At 34.7% G+C, this 16,596-nt stretch overlaps 1 protein-coding gene across 1 annotated transcript in view; it reads right to left on the minus strand.

Moving 5' to 3' along the window:
* Positions 1-8,219: 8,219 nt before the first annotated feature.
* The window catches only part of LOC105214718 (DNA-directed RNA polymerase II subunit RPB9), a 38,474-nt gene continuing 30,097 nt past the window's right edge, over positions 8,220-16,596 (minus strand). The window contains exons 3-4 of the mRNA XM_054226817.1: positions 13,882-13,912; positions 8,220-8,273 (exon numbers count right to left, since the gene is read on the minus strand). Of these exons, the coding sequence (XP_054082792.1) occupies positions 8,235-8,273; positions 13,882-13,912 (70 nt within the window). The 3' untranslated portion in view covers positions 8,220-8,234. The remainder of the gene's footprint in view (positions 8,274-13,881; positions 13,913-16,596) is intronic.

Raw genomic sequence — 16,596 nt, forward strand, 5'->3', positions numbered from 1 at the left:
GATCTGAACTTGATGCAGGGCCTTCTTTGAGAGATCTATTTTTCTTTTAGAAACCGAATAAGTCATACGCTCTCTATTCAAGGGTCAACTTCAAACGCGTAAAGTTACGCTAAGGGGTTTATCAGGGGTCATTCATATGAAATCTGTAACTAAAATGGGTTGTAAAGATTAGATTCTGGAAAGAAGTTTGAAAGGAGTGGCATAGAGGTGCATATTCATTTTCAAATCTCAAAAGTCTTTAATTAAATTCAGGACCTATATTCAATCAAACTCTACAAGTCGCTTATCATTTCCGTCCTGTTTTATGGTGCAGAAGCTTGGACGATGTCAACATCAGATGAGACGACACTAGGAGTTTTCGAGAGGAAAATTTTGCGCAAGAATTATGGACCTCAGAACATTGGCAACGGCGAATACCGCAGACGATGGAACGATGAGCTGTACGAGTTATACGACGACATTGACATAGTTCAGCGAATAAAAAGACAGCGGCTACAGCGGCTAGGAAAGTGTTCGATGCAGTACCCGCCGGAGGAAGCCGAGGAAGGGGAAGCCCTCCACGCCGTTGGAGGGACCAGGCGGAGAGCGACCTGGTTACACTTGGAATCTCCAACTGGCGCCGAACTGCGAAGGAAAGAGAGGAGTGGCGCGCTCTCATCGATTCGGCTATAACCGGCTAAACGGTTGAACGCCAATCACATACATACATATTCAAACAGACTACTTCGCGAATAAATCCCGATTTTTGAAATCACAATGAATTCGAGGGCGAGGATTTGGTTCTTGCGATGGCTTTTTAATTATTGACTTATAAAAAAATCAAACGCAGAATCCATCGCAGGATCACGCTTGCCAGTAGGTGCTACTTTGGACTGAGTAAGCAAATGAAAAGTAAAGTCTTCTCTCGAAGAACCAAAATCAAACTCTCGAAGTCGCTCATTATTCCCGTCTTGCAAAAGCCGATGACGACAGCCGATGAGATGACTCTACGAGTTTTCGAGAGAGGTTTTTCAGACGATGGAACGATGAGGTGTACATAGTTAAACGAATAAAAAGACAGCAGATTCGCTGGCTAGGTCATGTTGTTCGAATGGACGAAAACGCTCCAGCTTTGAAAGTGTTCGATGCAGGACCCGCTGGTGAAAGCAGAGGAATTGGGAGACATCCACTCCGTTGGAAAGACCAGGTGGAAAGTGACCTGGTATCACTTGGATTTCCATTTGGCGCTAAAAAGCTAGAAGGAGGAATGTGTGGCGCGCTCTGCTGGAGTCTGCTATAATCCCCTACGCCAAATATATATATACAAAACTTTTGTGATTCACTGACGTGAAATAGGGTCTTTCATATATTGAAGAACAATGAGTTGAAGCAATTTTCGGCCTACCCTATCGAATTTGGTCCTTTTACTGTGAAATTATATAATTTTCACGGTTAAAGTTAAAAATATTGCAGCAGATGTTAAGAAAGTAGATTTATAGAATAGCCATATATTGCAATGGCAAAACTCTCCGAGAGGCTCATCAGATCGAATAAATCTTGACACATAATGATTTTATCAGTTTAGAGAGTCAGTTAGAGAGTCAGTTTTATCAGTTTTTAGAGTTTAGAGAAATTAGAGACGAAAATCGTTGTGTTATGATTAGAGAGATAGCAATCTCAACGAATAAAATCAGTACGTTTTATTGGTGACCTCGGCGGACCGCATGTGACGGAGATAAGAAGTAGAAAACCTGCAGACGAGCTTTTCTCTAACAAAAGACACTTCTTTGCGAACGACATCATCTATAATTTTTTCGACAAAAGAATATAATAAAATGTACAAATTATGTATGTACATCGAAATATAAATATATATCGATATATAAACGTATATCGTAAGCAACAAACCCTATTATTAATTTCACAGTAGCCAAAGATATTTGCGATTACACAAATTACACTAACAATACATGCATGTATAGTATATATGTTTTTTTTTTTTAAATTTAGAGACAGCATATCGGCCGGTTAAGTGTGTACATACATATATTATGTATGTATGTATGTAAGAGAGTAAGTAGTCGAAATTGTATGAAAGATAAATTCATCACACTGTAGTAAATTGCCTACCATAGCCAGCGGCATCAAGCATCCAAATTAAATTAGTTTGTAGCTACTCTTATTGCACATGTTATTCTCCTACCTGTTTTGTATGTATGGAATTTAATGAATGAATAAAATCAAGTTCGCAAGGGAGCAGTCATTATACGGTAGATGCATATGGACACGATATATACTTACGTACATACGGATGCTGTAGCTGGCTGATATTTTTGCGGCAAGAATGTGTGTGTGTGTGTGTGTGTGTATGTATGTGGGCACTTTTCAAGCCTTCAAGCCCTCAAGCGTGGCCCATCAACAAACAGTATATACCAATAAGAACGTAAGTAAGCATACATACATACATATATAGGGAGTTAACTACCAACAAGCCACGCTACTGCAGTCCATATGAGACTTGGTCGAATTCTTTCATGTTTATCTCGTCTACATTTAAGCTGCGAGAGGTGGATTTATACGCGTATGCACCATAGTGGCCGCGCACAGGAAGCTGACGTCCCGCTTGCCTACGCCTTGATGACATGTACCAAATGCTTGTATGCTTGTACGGATGTATGTATGTGGAACTGTGTGCTCGAATTAAATGAAAGACCTAAGACCAGAAGGAAGAACACTCACCACACAGCACCTTAATAACTAATAATAATAATAAAGCAAAAACATAAAAACGACAACGAAAAAGCTCATATTCGATCGCAATCGTCAGGATCGATAAATACGTGTAGTAAGTATTTCGCCGCGCACATATACATATACATATTGATACACACACGCGTACACATGCGCTGTGTGGCGCAGAGCGTAATAAATCACCTGCTTCGAGAAATTATATTTTCAGTGCTACTGTATGCGCTACACTTGCACAATTCCAGTTTTTAATCAAAGTGGTTTTCAGCAAAAATACAAAAAAAAAAAAATAAAAATTGGAAAAAAATATATGCTTATTTTACACTTAACCGCAATTCTGCATAGACTTTATGGTCTACCATATTTAATTTGTTTTTACTTGCATATATTGGTTTGCAGCTATGAATAATAATCGTTAATTAATATTACATTAGTCCATTAATAAGATACAAATCGTAGTATAAATAAATATATATCTACATATATACATATATATACAGACATATATTCGTACAGTTGAATAAATTTCTATATTTTACAAAACTTCTGATTACGGTAATAATTCTCGTTTCTGCCGCTCAAATAATATTATGACTAACAGTATATAAAACTTGCTGACTATTTTAATTGTAATAATTAATTTGCAGCTGTATGAGTATAATAATTACGGTATATTTGATTTACATATGTTTCGCCTGCGGTGAAAAAATGGAAAAAACGGTCAGTTCGATAAGTCATTTTGCATTGTTGTTACTACGTTTTATTGTGAAATAACAGTTATTCAATGCTAGTTAACAGTTTTTAAAGTAATTTTAATTGATTAAATACAAAAACAGCCAATAAGAATTCAATGTCATATTATTATTCAGAATTAAAGGCTTAAGTGGGTTTCAGAGGTTGAAAAAGAAAGTATTTCAAACTTTTGCCGGATCGATTTGAAATTTTAGGATAATATTTTAAACAATTCAGCGTTAGGTTAGATTAGGTTGGGTTAGGTTAGGTAAAGGAAAGATTTCCGCAGCTGCAAAAAATCTCAGTTAGACAGATTCGACTGTCCTTTGTGACACCCGGAACCTTCTAACGAATCACCAAGACCCTTATTATACGATAAATCGCTTGGAATCTGTGTTGAAGTTCTTAAGTTGTCTAATGTCGTTTCCAGTCGCTTCACTCGAAGATGTGCCTACCGAAATGCTTTAACCTAAGTCTGGCGAATGCTGGTTGTTGAAGGAGGAAGTGCTTGGATGATTCCTGCCCCCAAGTTTAGGCAACTAGCGTTTGACTTTATCCCTAGCCTCACCGCATGTGTGATGAGCCTTGCTAAGCGACCGTAGCTGTAAGGACCGGTTTCGATTCACTTCGAGCCAAAAAGACCTCGCTACTGTGCTCGAAGCCAGTGTCAATTTCTATTGCAAGCTGAACCTGCCGAACTGCAGTTTCCAGCAATTCCATGGTGACCGGGTACCTACACAAGTCGGATTATAAAGTAGTTCGAAGCTACCAAAAACGATGTTAGACACTTCTTTACTAGCTTAGTGTGTACAGTCATCGAATCCAAGGACCGTATTGCCGCTCTGCTATCGGAGTAAATACACACCTCTCTGAAGGATGCCGCACTTCGAAGCGGTATATCTACTGCTACCTAAATGGCAGACACTGCAATGGTCTGGCAGTCAAAAATTGGAGTTAATTGAGAGCTTCCGACAATGTTTGTTCATGCGCAACTCTACTCTCTTCGTGGAAGTTGTATACTCTCTTATACTCGTATGCTTCAATTGGTTCATCAAATGGTATTTTACCAAGTTGTATACTGTCTTATGCTCATATGCTTCAATTGGTTCATGAAATGGTATTTTGCCATATATTAGTTTAAAAGAGAGAGAAACAACTTCTGAACATATTAAAAAGACTTTGAATGGTAATATGTAAACATTTCGACATTGTATGGCTTGTTAGGTCAGCATGAAACTAATGCTTTGGAAACTTCTATGAGCAAATAGTATCAAATCTGTCAAATTTCAAAAACTAATGATTCATTTTAAATAGTAATCTCTGCTACTCAATTAGGCAATTCACAAGCTTTGTTGTATGTCTTAAGTCATATTTTAATATTAACTGTTGTATGTCATATTTTGTCATATTTCTACACTTAATCATAGCGATTTTTGCTGAGGTCCCAAAAAAAACCGGTTCCAAAAAGTAACCGGTTACCGGCCGAAAAGTGGGTAGGGGCACTTGCTGCCGAATTTTTTCGGTTTTTTGCGGCATATGCCTAGTACTGCAGTAACCGGTTTTTTTTGGACACACACGTGGCAGTGTGGGCGGTCGGTGGGTGCGGCTTTGGGGCAAAACTTCGACGAGTGGGTAGTCGGTTTTCTGTGAAAACCCGGTTTTTTGGGTCGGTCAGCGGTCGGTTTTGCTCGTGCCCTTCTGCCCGCACACTTCTCAACCGATTTATACCGCACATTGCATATATCTGGAAAATACGGGCATATATCTGGTTTTGGCCATATATAGAATAACGAACTCAAGAAACATACCACGCAGTGTTGTATGAGTCATATTTTAATTTTGCATGTGAAACAACAACAGTGTTGATATGACAGTCATAAAAAATATGACGATATGACACAATATGACACCTTGTGAATACCCTAAATATTTCGAAAAACATGTAATGGTTGTACAAAAGATAGCCCTAGACAAATTTATATTTAGTTACATTTACAGTTCAGTTAATTTTTGACAATTCTGTAAACAAAACAAGTAAGAGAATTTCATATTAAAGACACTGACCATCCCTACCCCAAAGGACTTGTTTAGCCAATCAAATTTGAGAACAAGTAAAAAATCTCTGTTAAACGTGAGGCGTTTTCAGCAAATATTTCACTATGCAATAAATAATAAGATTGGACTTCTTGAGCAAACATGCGATGAATTTATCTGACAACGAGAGTAATATTTACAGTTTGTTGACATGCATAGTTGTTGTTATTGCATCAGCATTTCTGATATAATATTATTCTGAATCTGACATAATTTTTGAGGTATTTTATCTTGGAGACAACTATTGGGGGTATAAATTATTGCGCTTTTTATAGGCGCGCCAGTATCGGAATGTAATTAATTAATTACTAATCAATTCGATTGCAATTGAATTCGTTTGACTATATTTTTTTTAGGATGAGGAAATGTCAAATTATGCATAAGATAACGAGAAAACATAACTTCCAAGGAAGAGCAAAATATAAACTTTTATCACATTAGAGAGACAACTCCAATCAACCTCGCGAAATTAGAAACAAATCAGGGATATTGAAGAGCTCAAATAAAGACAGTGCTATCTATTATATATTAACCCAGAGAAGCTTAAAATATGAACGGTTTCTGACACTGTATTAAGATTTCTTTAATATCAGCTTAAGACAATGTATTAGGTCTATAACTTTGTTCCGCCGTTTTTGTAAATTTAATGCTTTTTTTGTATAAAAACGGTTACAAATGTTGATGAGCCTCAGCCACACTTTTTATGGAATTGAAAAAGAAAAGCAAAATTCCCCGCAAATGTCAAACAGATCTCTACAAATATTTTGTTGGGTTAATGTTGACACAAATGTCCAAGATCGATATAAAACGATATAATCGACCAGTGTTTGACCCTAAAGACATTCCCGCAAATGTCGAAAATTCGGCTCAAGCTCAAAAAGTGACATTTTCAGTTGAGAATAAGTTTGGGTTGCAAACAGATCTCTACAAATATTTTGTTGGGTTAATGTTGACACAAATGTCCAAGATCGATATAAAACGATATAATCGACCAGTGTTTGACCCTAAAGACATTCCCGCAAATGTCGAAAATTCGGCTCAAGCTCAAAAAGTGACATTTTCAGTTGAGAATAAGTTTGGGTTGCAAACAGATTTTGTTGGGTTAATATTGACACAAATGTCTAAGATCGATATTAAAAAAAAAATCGATTTAATCGACCACGGCTTGACCCTAGATACATCTATTGGAAAACGGCGGAAGCAAGGTTGTAATGAGCCCTCCAATTATTCACTCTCGAGATTTTCTATAAAACCAAGTCCCGTAAATCGAACTAACTTGAAAATATTTTGTTTCTTACAAATAAGGAACACATCGATGATCCTTAGAGGAAGGAAAATTATAAAACGCACACCTTGCTAGACATTATATGGTTGCAGCTGGGAGACAGATATGTAGATTTTATAAGAAGATAATTGAAAAGATGCAAGCAGAAAAGTAGGGATGCTCCTCAAAAAGAGAGACTAAGCTGCAGTGGCATATGTTCGGATATTTTAATTTTCCGAAAACAGTAAATTTATGCAGCATCCCACACTGGCACCTGCAAGCAAATGCACATTTAATATTTATTTAAGTTTCTAATTATTGACATTTTTTGCATCAAAACAGCCTCTCTTAATTGAAACCATTCTTTAGTTACGCACAATTAGCGAGCAGTTGTTCGACATGCAGGCAAAGTGTTTTCATAGGGATCATCCCCGGGCATTTTGAGTCATTTATGGTAACAGCATGACCAACAGCTTTACCAATACATATATGCGTACATAAAACACTGGCGAGTGAGAAAACCCCATAACCAATCGGGGTTGAAGAGGATTATCGGTTTTGTGCGTGTGCGCTGAGAAATAAAATCATTAATGCAGGATGCACTTATGACTACTACGATTCGGTAAGGGCGCATTGTTGTTGCTGTATTGTGTTTTTTTATTATGTACGAATATATCCTTACATTTGAAATGGGGCGAATAAAGTCAAGGGATAATAGTTATAATAACGACAAGCTGTTTTTCTGTTGCAACACTCACACACACACACAATTCCAGAATGCCTTTTCAAAAACTCTGCACACGTTTGTACGAAAATTATTGCCTTGCCCTCATCATAGCGGTGCCTACTAAGAGTAACACTCAGCAGCGGCAGCAGCAGCAGGAGCACCGACAATAACAACAACAGCAAGCAGCAGGGTACAGATGTTTTTATTTATCGGACAATGAAAGAATAACACGTGAACAAAGGGAAGCGCACCTTTACGGCAGCAAAGTCAACGTTTTATTCACCTGTTGGTGTCTTTACGACTGACTCCTTAATACGCGTTGGGAGGAGTAAATGCATTCTCTTGAAGCCGGTTGGCAGGCATACATACTACAAGCGAATTAATGGACCATGTTGGAAAAATCTGTGAAACAGTAAGGCACTCGTTGAAGGCGAGATATGAGAATGGAACTAGATTCCAACGAAAAACTCTTTTTTTGAAGTTCGTCATGTCTCCAGTTTAAGGGGTTATATACAGTTAAACGGCCGAAAAAAAGTGAATTTTCCAGAATTTTTTCTGAGAAAACTTTTTAATTTATTGATTCAAAAATGTATATACATATTATGGTATCTTTTAACTGTATTTTAAGACTTAGTACTAGTAAAAATATTTATTTGAAAAAGAGCTACAGCTGATCCCCAGGAGCTCCTCTCAAAAAAGACGTTTTGCGGTGACCACTATATCTCGGAACTGGATCATATGAAATTAAAAAACCAAACAGATTTCGTTAAAATAATGTTAAATCTAGTAATTAATCGAAGGAATAAGCAAAATAAATTTTTTTGACAAAATGGCGGTTTCTCAAAAAAAAATCGATTCTTCACCGAAATTTCGGCCTTAAATTGTTTATAAAAAAAAATATTTACCGGAGAGAAAAAATCTTAGATTATTTACTAAAAAATATATTTAACAAGGTCGTGTTGAAATTTGAGACTAATCGGTCTAGCCGTTTTCGAGTAATGTTGGTCACCGACTTTGAAAACACCATTTTGAGAAAACCGCGTTTCCGCTCGGACCTTGTACTTCCAAGCACTCTGAAACGCCTTTTCAAATTTGCTTGTAACTTTAAAATATTCACCGGAACGATATGAAATTTTCTGTATGTATTCTTAAATATATGTACATTAAGAAAATGAAATAAAAATAAAATCGATTTTTTGAAAATTCTAACTGTATATAACCCCTTAAGTTTATTGTTTCTAAAATGACCTCCGAGTGAAGCAGATCACCGAAAATTAATAATGCCTATAAATTAGTTGAAATATGGGTTTTTACACCTGAGTGTAGTAATATTTACGGCTAGGCCACAGCATCCACCGTTTTCTATAAATGTACGTTTATTCTTTGATTTCCAAAAAGTTAATGGTACATTTCTAACAAAATTAGAGAATCAGTTCGTCCTTGAAGAAGAATTTCATATACATAATTCAACATGGTTTATCTGTAATATCTACCAGGTTTCCGAACATGTACGCACCAATTTTTCAGCTCTGAACCCCATTCGTATGTTTTGGAACTATTTCTGCGAAGGACTTCTTGAACATATATACAACAGAATCCCGATTATCCGAACATCGATCATCGAAATATCCGAACGCATACGTCTCGGCTCTATTCTAATTCTTCAATAATCCGCACAACGGTTTTTAAGAAATAACAGAAGCAATGAAAATTGTTAACAGTGGTGAAGAGTACGATGAAAAGATTATTAAAGAGTCTCTGAATTGCAATAATGAAAACCCTGGATTCAAAATATTAACTCTTGAAGAAACCATTGACATGATTTGAACAGTAATGAGAGAGAAAATGATGAAGAGACTAAAACTGGGGATACATGTTAAGTAACATAAGCTTTTTTGCTTTTAAGTGGTTTGAAAGATAGAACGAATCGGATCCAATAAAGTTGTTATAATGACTCAGCTACTATGAAAAGATGAGATTCATTACATTAGAGATCAAATTAAAATGTTGTTTGAATTCGATTATTCGGAATACCACTGATTTTATTTGATCGCGATAATGGCAATTCCACTGTACCTTTATAGATTTTCCTGCCTTCAATTCTTCCAAATAAACCAAATAGGTAGAAGTGATCAGAGAAATTGTAATTTCATGAAATTGATCCTCGGGATTCAGATGCAATTTAAAATAAAAATCTGATTGTTTAATGATCCCGGTTGGTCTGTTAAGAAAGTTTATTTTGAAAGTATATATGTGATCAACTTTATTGGCAGTAGTAACCAGTTCAAAAACTACGGAGATCTCATGAGTATGGAAATCTGACGAAAAAATCAAGAATCAATGTAAGAAGCACCGAAAAATCAGAATTTTAAAAACGAATAATTGAACTGAAGCCTAAAACTTAGTGGATATAAGACTTGTGCATTGTAATTATCCAATTATTTAGAAGAATTATAAGAAACCCTATAATATAGCACAGTTTCAGATTTTTTCTTCAAAACTACAGAATCTAATCCAACTCAGTATGGAATGTGGGAACCGAATATTGTTATACATCTTCACTAAATGATATTTATATTAGCCAACGCATAAATTATCTACTAAACCTTAGCTTAATTTACTCCCTCCTCACATCGTGCGCCACCAATACCTGTTACTTTTGAGCCTACAAGTGGTTTTCAGCGCTCGACAATTAACATAAAGGGGCGAATTTCCCACGGTATTGAGCCTGAGAACCTACAGCACCAACACAGGTGGAGAGTTAAATGCGAACGGCAAATGATTTCTACTGCAACATAAGGGTGTCGTTGAGGAATCACCGATAGATTTCCCTGCAGGGTAGCTGTGCAAGCAAGCCAACGCGCAAAATGCCCGTATGTGTGTGTGCGGATGTGCTGGCGCTCATCGCTGCACAATTGGCGATGCACCGGTTGGGTAAGTATGTGGCAATTTGGGATGTAGCGGCAAGTGTGTGCACGCACATACAAATATTCAGATAAATATGCAGATCGACTGGTAGATATGTATGTCTGTATATACATACATAGTAATGCGTAAATGAGTAAATGCTTAAGAGTATTCCGTTGGCCGTTGACGGTTTGGCAGTTGTCAGTTGAACCTGTTCCTGGTGATGCTACAATATGGTATCGCTCCGTTGGTTTGTTACTATGGTTAGTTGTCTTTTTGATTGCCCGCATGTTCTTCTTCCTTTAAGGGTTGTTTGGACGTTACATTTGCGAGTTATCCTTAATAATTGTAGAACAGGTGTATAATGCAATTGATTGAGTTTGGCGGGAAATTTAAACAAAACAGTTGACTTCTAGAAACAATAGAATCTTAAAGAGGCCAACGTGCAAAGAAGCATGTGAATCCCTCGAACGTAATGTGTAATAAGCGCATAAGCGTATGGGACGCATAAGTGTTGATCCTTAAATGGCAATATGTATAAGCTAACCACAATAATGTATGGAATTATGAACATATACATACATACATATACCATATGTAAAAGTACTTATGTTCAAATCCTAAATAATTTGGTAAAATAAAGAAAGGATTGAATTCGGCTATGTTGTTGAGTAAAGATTTTTCAAGCGAATATGTGCGAAAACCGGAAATAAAGGTTGCGATAATTGTAGAGATAAATACTTGACCGAAACTTCCTCGAAACGTAGGCAAATCTGTAGAACTTATTTGAAATAGCAATCCAGTAAAATTTCAATATGAACAAGCTCATACAGTTGAACTCCTAATTGACGGATATCCTCCAAATCTAAACCACTAATTGGAGCAAAGACTCTATATAACACTTAACAGAGATTATTAGACTGCTATAATGAACTATAATGAAAAAAACTTCGAGTTATAGAATTTTCATTAAAAAATATAATTTTTCAAAAAGCAGTAAAATATGCATTTATACCCAGTTTTATCTATTTAATTCGCAAAAAATTTTATGTTCATACATTAAAACATGTATTCTGTAATTTTGTTTGTTGCAGTTTGCCATTATCTTGCTCTTGACATCTGTATCCCATGCCTTTGTTACAAGATGTATGCAATCCATAAGTGTAATATAATATTTCTTTTAAAATTGTGCCTCGATAGTAAAATTTTAAATTTTGTATTATGCCCTGGGCGAAAAGTTCGATTTATGAACTTTCGAGAGAGAACTTCGAGTTAAGGAAGTTTGAGTTATGGAAGTTCCACTGTTATAAGAATTCTTTGCGATTTGAAAAATTATACGTCAAAGAATTATGGCTGAAAAATATTTCTAAGTTCTGAATATAAGGTTTTTTAATACAAAGTCACTCCATTTACAGAGTAATTTTCACATTTTCACAATATTTATCTGAGAACTAATAATTTCAAGCTGACAAAAAGAAAGGTTTTGAGTTATTTTAAAATTTTTTGGATCAAACAAATACATAAGTTTGCTTTATTATTTTCTATTTTTTCTTTCAAATAACTCTAAATAACTATCTTGGAACTCTTAAGTAACATTTTTTCTTATTATCGCAATATGCAGATGATTACGTTTGTTGAAGCGATCTAACCTCAACATAAACAGCACATTTGTACCTTTCATTAGTTAATTGTTTATTTGATGGTTCGAATAGTGATTTAAAATCTGTAAGCAATTTAACTTTCGTTTCTAAATGAGCATGAACACCCCAAGGCAATTTTTAAAGCTCAATCAAGAACCTGAAACTAACCTTTGTATACTTCTTTATTTATTGATTGATAATCATAAACAAGCTTCATCGATCATTATCAAGGTATTAGCTCTCTATTGTGCAAACTTTCTTCCTATTTTTATATGAAAATTTTCATGTGAAGTTCGCTTCTTAAGTCTTTTGTTTCAGTTTTGGTAAATTCACTGAATTATTCTATAACTTTTGGTTTCATTTTACCGGACATAATACTTTCACTGAGCCATCGAAAGAAACCAAAAACTTATTTAAGAATCCTCGAATACAATTTTAACCTAGTTTTATTACAAATGTGAATTTTTATTCAGTGCATTTGGATTCTTTAGAGCAAGTGTTACGGAATTACAAAAATCGATGACAAATCTTGAGGTATTAAGTCAAGTATTAACTATTGAATTACGGTTTAGAGGCGAAGATGACATCCAATTGCTTTTAATAACAAGTTGAGATTTATAGACCCTTTCCACACTTTTTAAAAGCTTTCTGGCTGAAAATTTTGAGATAATTGTCTTCATTGTAGAAATTGTAAAAATATTACTTATACTTGCATATACACTCTACATATTTGTAACGGTAAATGCCTAGGAACGCTTTAACTTTGCCATGTGGCTAATTTAAGCTAATAAAAATGCAATTTTACAACACTTCCAGCAATTTATGCACGTACTACTGGCAAATTGCTATACATTTATGAATTAGGGTGGTCCATTTATTTGTTGAAATAGGTTGAAGGGTAAAATTTTGGATTATTTCATACAAGCACAGATCAATTTTAAACAAAAAATAAAAACAAAAATAAAATATACTTAAAACAAAAGCTTTTGAACTTAATTGAAATAATTTTGATTATTAGATTATTAGGCTGATTTTCTTAAAACAATATATTAGTAAAAAAATCAATCACCCTAATATTAATTCACGTAGCAAATAATATCTCATACGCTAGAATATGCAAAATGTGTTCATATGTATATATCAGTTACATACATACGCATAAATATTAAACCACTTTTAAATCACAATTTTCCAGTTTCCCCAGCGAGTAGGAGGATTTTGACGGAATCACTTATGAATTCAAGACAACATTTATCAACCAATATGGCTCTTGCCTATACTAAAGACATACTAATACGTTATGGTTATGGCTTAAATATAAAAAGCTCGGATTTCATTGGCACAATGTTCAAGCTCAATGTTCCGTCGTGAACTTCTCATTGGCTGAAGATGTTGTGTGCTACTGATTCAACAACGTCAGTGAGCGGCAAAGAGAAATTTTTCACGCTTTTAAGCTAAGTACACGTACGATATATATGTATGTATGTATACACAAACAAAACAAAAGCTGTGTAATACGATATACTTAGCAGCAGAGATTTCAGTGTATTCTTTTTAGCAGATTTGGTTTTATTTTCACAAGAATCTCATAGCCAAGTTAAATGCTATTGGGTGTAGGTGCGTGCTGGTGTTTGTACTGTATGTGTAATCATGAAGGTTCGTGTGTTAAAATGAGTAAAAAGCTAATCATCTTTGTTAAAATATAAAAACAAAAAAAAAACTTAACGGCACGTTTGTCTATTTAACATTGCTAATATATTGTATGAAATTGAAGATGTGAATGAACTTACCAGAATTAATTGACATGAGCTTCGTGTGATGCTGAAAGAAAATTGAATTGTATGATTATTCCAAACGCTTAGAAAAGAAAAAAATATAATAATTTAACTTTTATATCGAAAATAGTAATATATTTATATAGTAACTCTTGTAGTCAATCGATTTTGGATTTAAAGCTTAGAAATAAAAGGAAAATCAATTAAAATAAATTCTTCCTACAAAAAAAAAAACACAAATTGAAAGGCTTGAACGAGTAAATACACTTCCAAATGTAATCATAAATCTAAATAACCATGCTAATAGATCAATTATATAACACAAATTCACCCTAACCTCAAATCGACAATGCCAATTACACGTACAGACAATATCACCAAGGTTTCGAGGGGGTTCACTAATTTTAAATACCTTCAATACCGTTGTTCTTCTTGATTTGAGCCTATGTCACGTAAATGAGGTTCACGAGTGCAGATATGAAGGCTATACCTTTTAGACTTGATATTTGTTCTACTATTGACACTTCGTTAAGTTTTTTTCAGATCTGGTTACTCTGATTTCAAAAATATAAAACAATACTTCTAATACTGATTTGATTTGTAATTTGTAACTGTACTCCTTCAGATTATATTCAATAACAACAAGATATATTCAATTAAAATAGAGCTTTGAGAGATCTCTTTAGGCAGAATAACGTTTGTTTCCGATCCAGACTTATCGAAAGACATACACTATTCATCAAGACAATACAGGAACACTCATACCTCTCTCGCTGAGAGTAACTTTCTGGCTTAGCAAACACTACTGAACAATACAGTTATTTTAATGTGCTTTCAAACCCCTTAGCATTCACTCTAATCACTCTCGTTCACTCTAGTGACACTGACGAGAATAATTGAATATTGAAACTGCTGCTTCCAAAACACTTAGGTTAGAAGCTCACCTTAAGCTTAGGCGCCTCTTCAACGTCGTTCGTTGTGCTTATATAATAATTGCTGCCAGATTAATTTTCAGATTCTCAACAACTTTATGTAGATTTATTTGCACTGTCTCAATAATTAAGGGTCCCAAAAGTTTGAAGACACCTCATAATAAAATATTTATATTATATAATATGTAGCAGATCAAACCAGGAGTATTCGGCATCTTTACCCCCGAAATAGAACACCAGTATCAGTATCAACCCCCTCTAATTGAAATGACGTTTCGGCAGCAGTCACACATTGTAGGTAATTCTTCGTGTGACGTCACTTCAGCTGAGTTGCTGAGAGAATTTAAATTTTATGTTCAAAAAATACCGTTAAACGCTGTTATGAAAGAAAAATAGCAAAAAATATTTAACAAGTAAGGACTGGCTAAGTTCGGGTACAAGCGAACATTTTATACTTTCGCAATTTATTTATTTAATTTTATTAATATAACAAACAATATTCGGCATATATATGGTAGTTTATTAAAAGTTTGAAAACCCTAATATTAAGTATATGGGAGATAGGGGAAGTTATGACCCCAATTCTCTCATTTTTGGCCGGAGACATATTATTAGAAGAAACATACTTCCTCTGAATTTCTATAAAATATCAGAGAGACTTACATATACTTTCAGTAAAAAAATAAGTTAGAAGCACTGAGGTCCTCATATTCGATATATAGGGTCTTGAAAATTTATGGACCGATTTTTAGATTTTAGATTTTTAGAAGGCCGATGCCACTCTCTAAATGCAGTATTTTTGTTAAGCTCTGTTTCGATATCTTCACTAGTGCTTACTTTATATATTGTAAAGTAAACGATTCAGATCGACTTCAAAGTTCTGGTAAATGGGAAGTAGGCGTGGTTGTGAACCGATTTGGATTATTTGTACAATATATCATTGCGAAGCTAGGAAGGTATTATAAACCGAATTTCATTGAAATTGGTCGAGTAGTTTCGGAGATATGGTTTTTCACACATAAGTGGGCGTAACCGCGCCCATTTAAAATTTTGTATACCATTTTGAGTGCAGCTCTTCTGTACCATCTTTATAATGAAAGTTAAGGTTTCTGGTGGTTTTCCTTACTGAATTAAAGCATTTTCAGTAGTTTTCAACATAACCTTTGTATGGGAGGTGGGCGTGGTTATAATCCGATTTCCTCCATTTTACTCAAGTTACAGCTTGCACGGACGGACGGACAGACAGACATCCGGATTTGTACTTTATTTGTCACCCTGACCAATTTTATATACATATATAACCCTATATCTAACTCGTTTAGTTTTGGGTGTTACAAACAACCGTTATGTGAACAAAACTATAATACTCTCTTTAGCAACTTTGTTGCGAGCGTATAAAAATAAAATTTTTAAGAGTATATATATATTAAATATATGAATAACTGTTTTTATGACGTCATTTTAGCAGTGATCTGTCAGTACACTAAGATTTAAGTGTGAAATAAACAGTTTATTAAAAAACGAAATCAATTGAATTATTTTTGAAAATAAACGCCTCAAAGACTAATTAGAATGAGTACAAAAAAAAATTGAAATATCAGTTAAACTCAGTTTTTCCTGAAAGGACGCGTTAATTTAGCTTCATTTTAGCGTCCAAACAAGCCTTGTTTGACCTCGAATTTCATGTGAGTTTCCGCATACTCTGCCTTACTAACGTATTTTTTGGTGTTATTCAAGTATTTCGAAAAATATATATATAAGTATATGTGTATTGTGTCTATATAATAACTATATACAT

The sequence above is a fragment of the Zeugodacus cucurbitae genome, chromosome 3, assembly GCF_028554725.1.
Source record: "Zeugodacus cucurbitae isolate PBARC_wt_2022May chromosome 3, idZeuCucr1.2, whole genome shotgun sequence".
Classification (NCBI taxonomy): Eukaryota; Metazoa; Arthropoda; class Insecta; order Diptera; family Tephritidae; genus Zeugodacus; species Zeugodacus cucurbitae.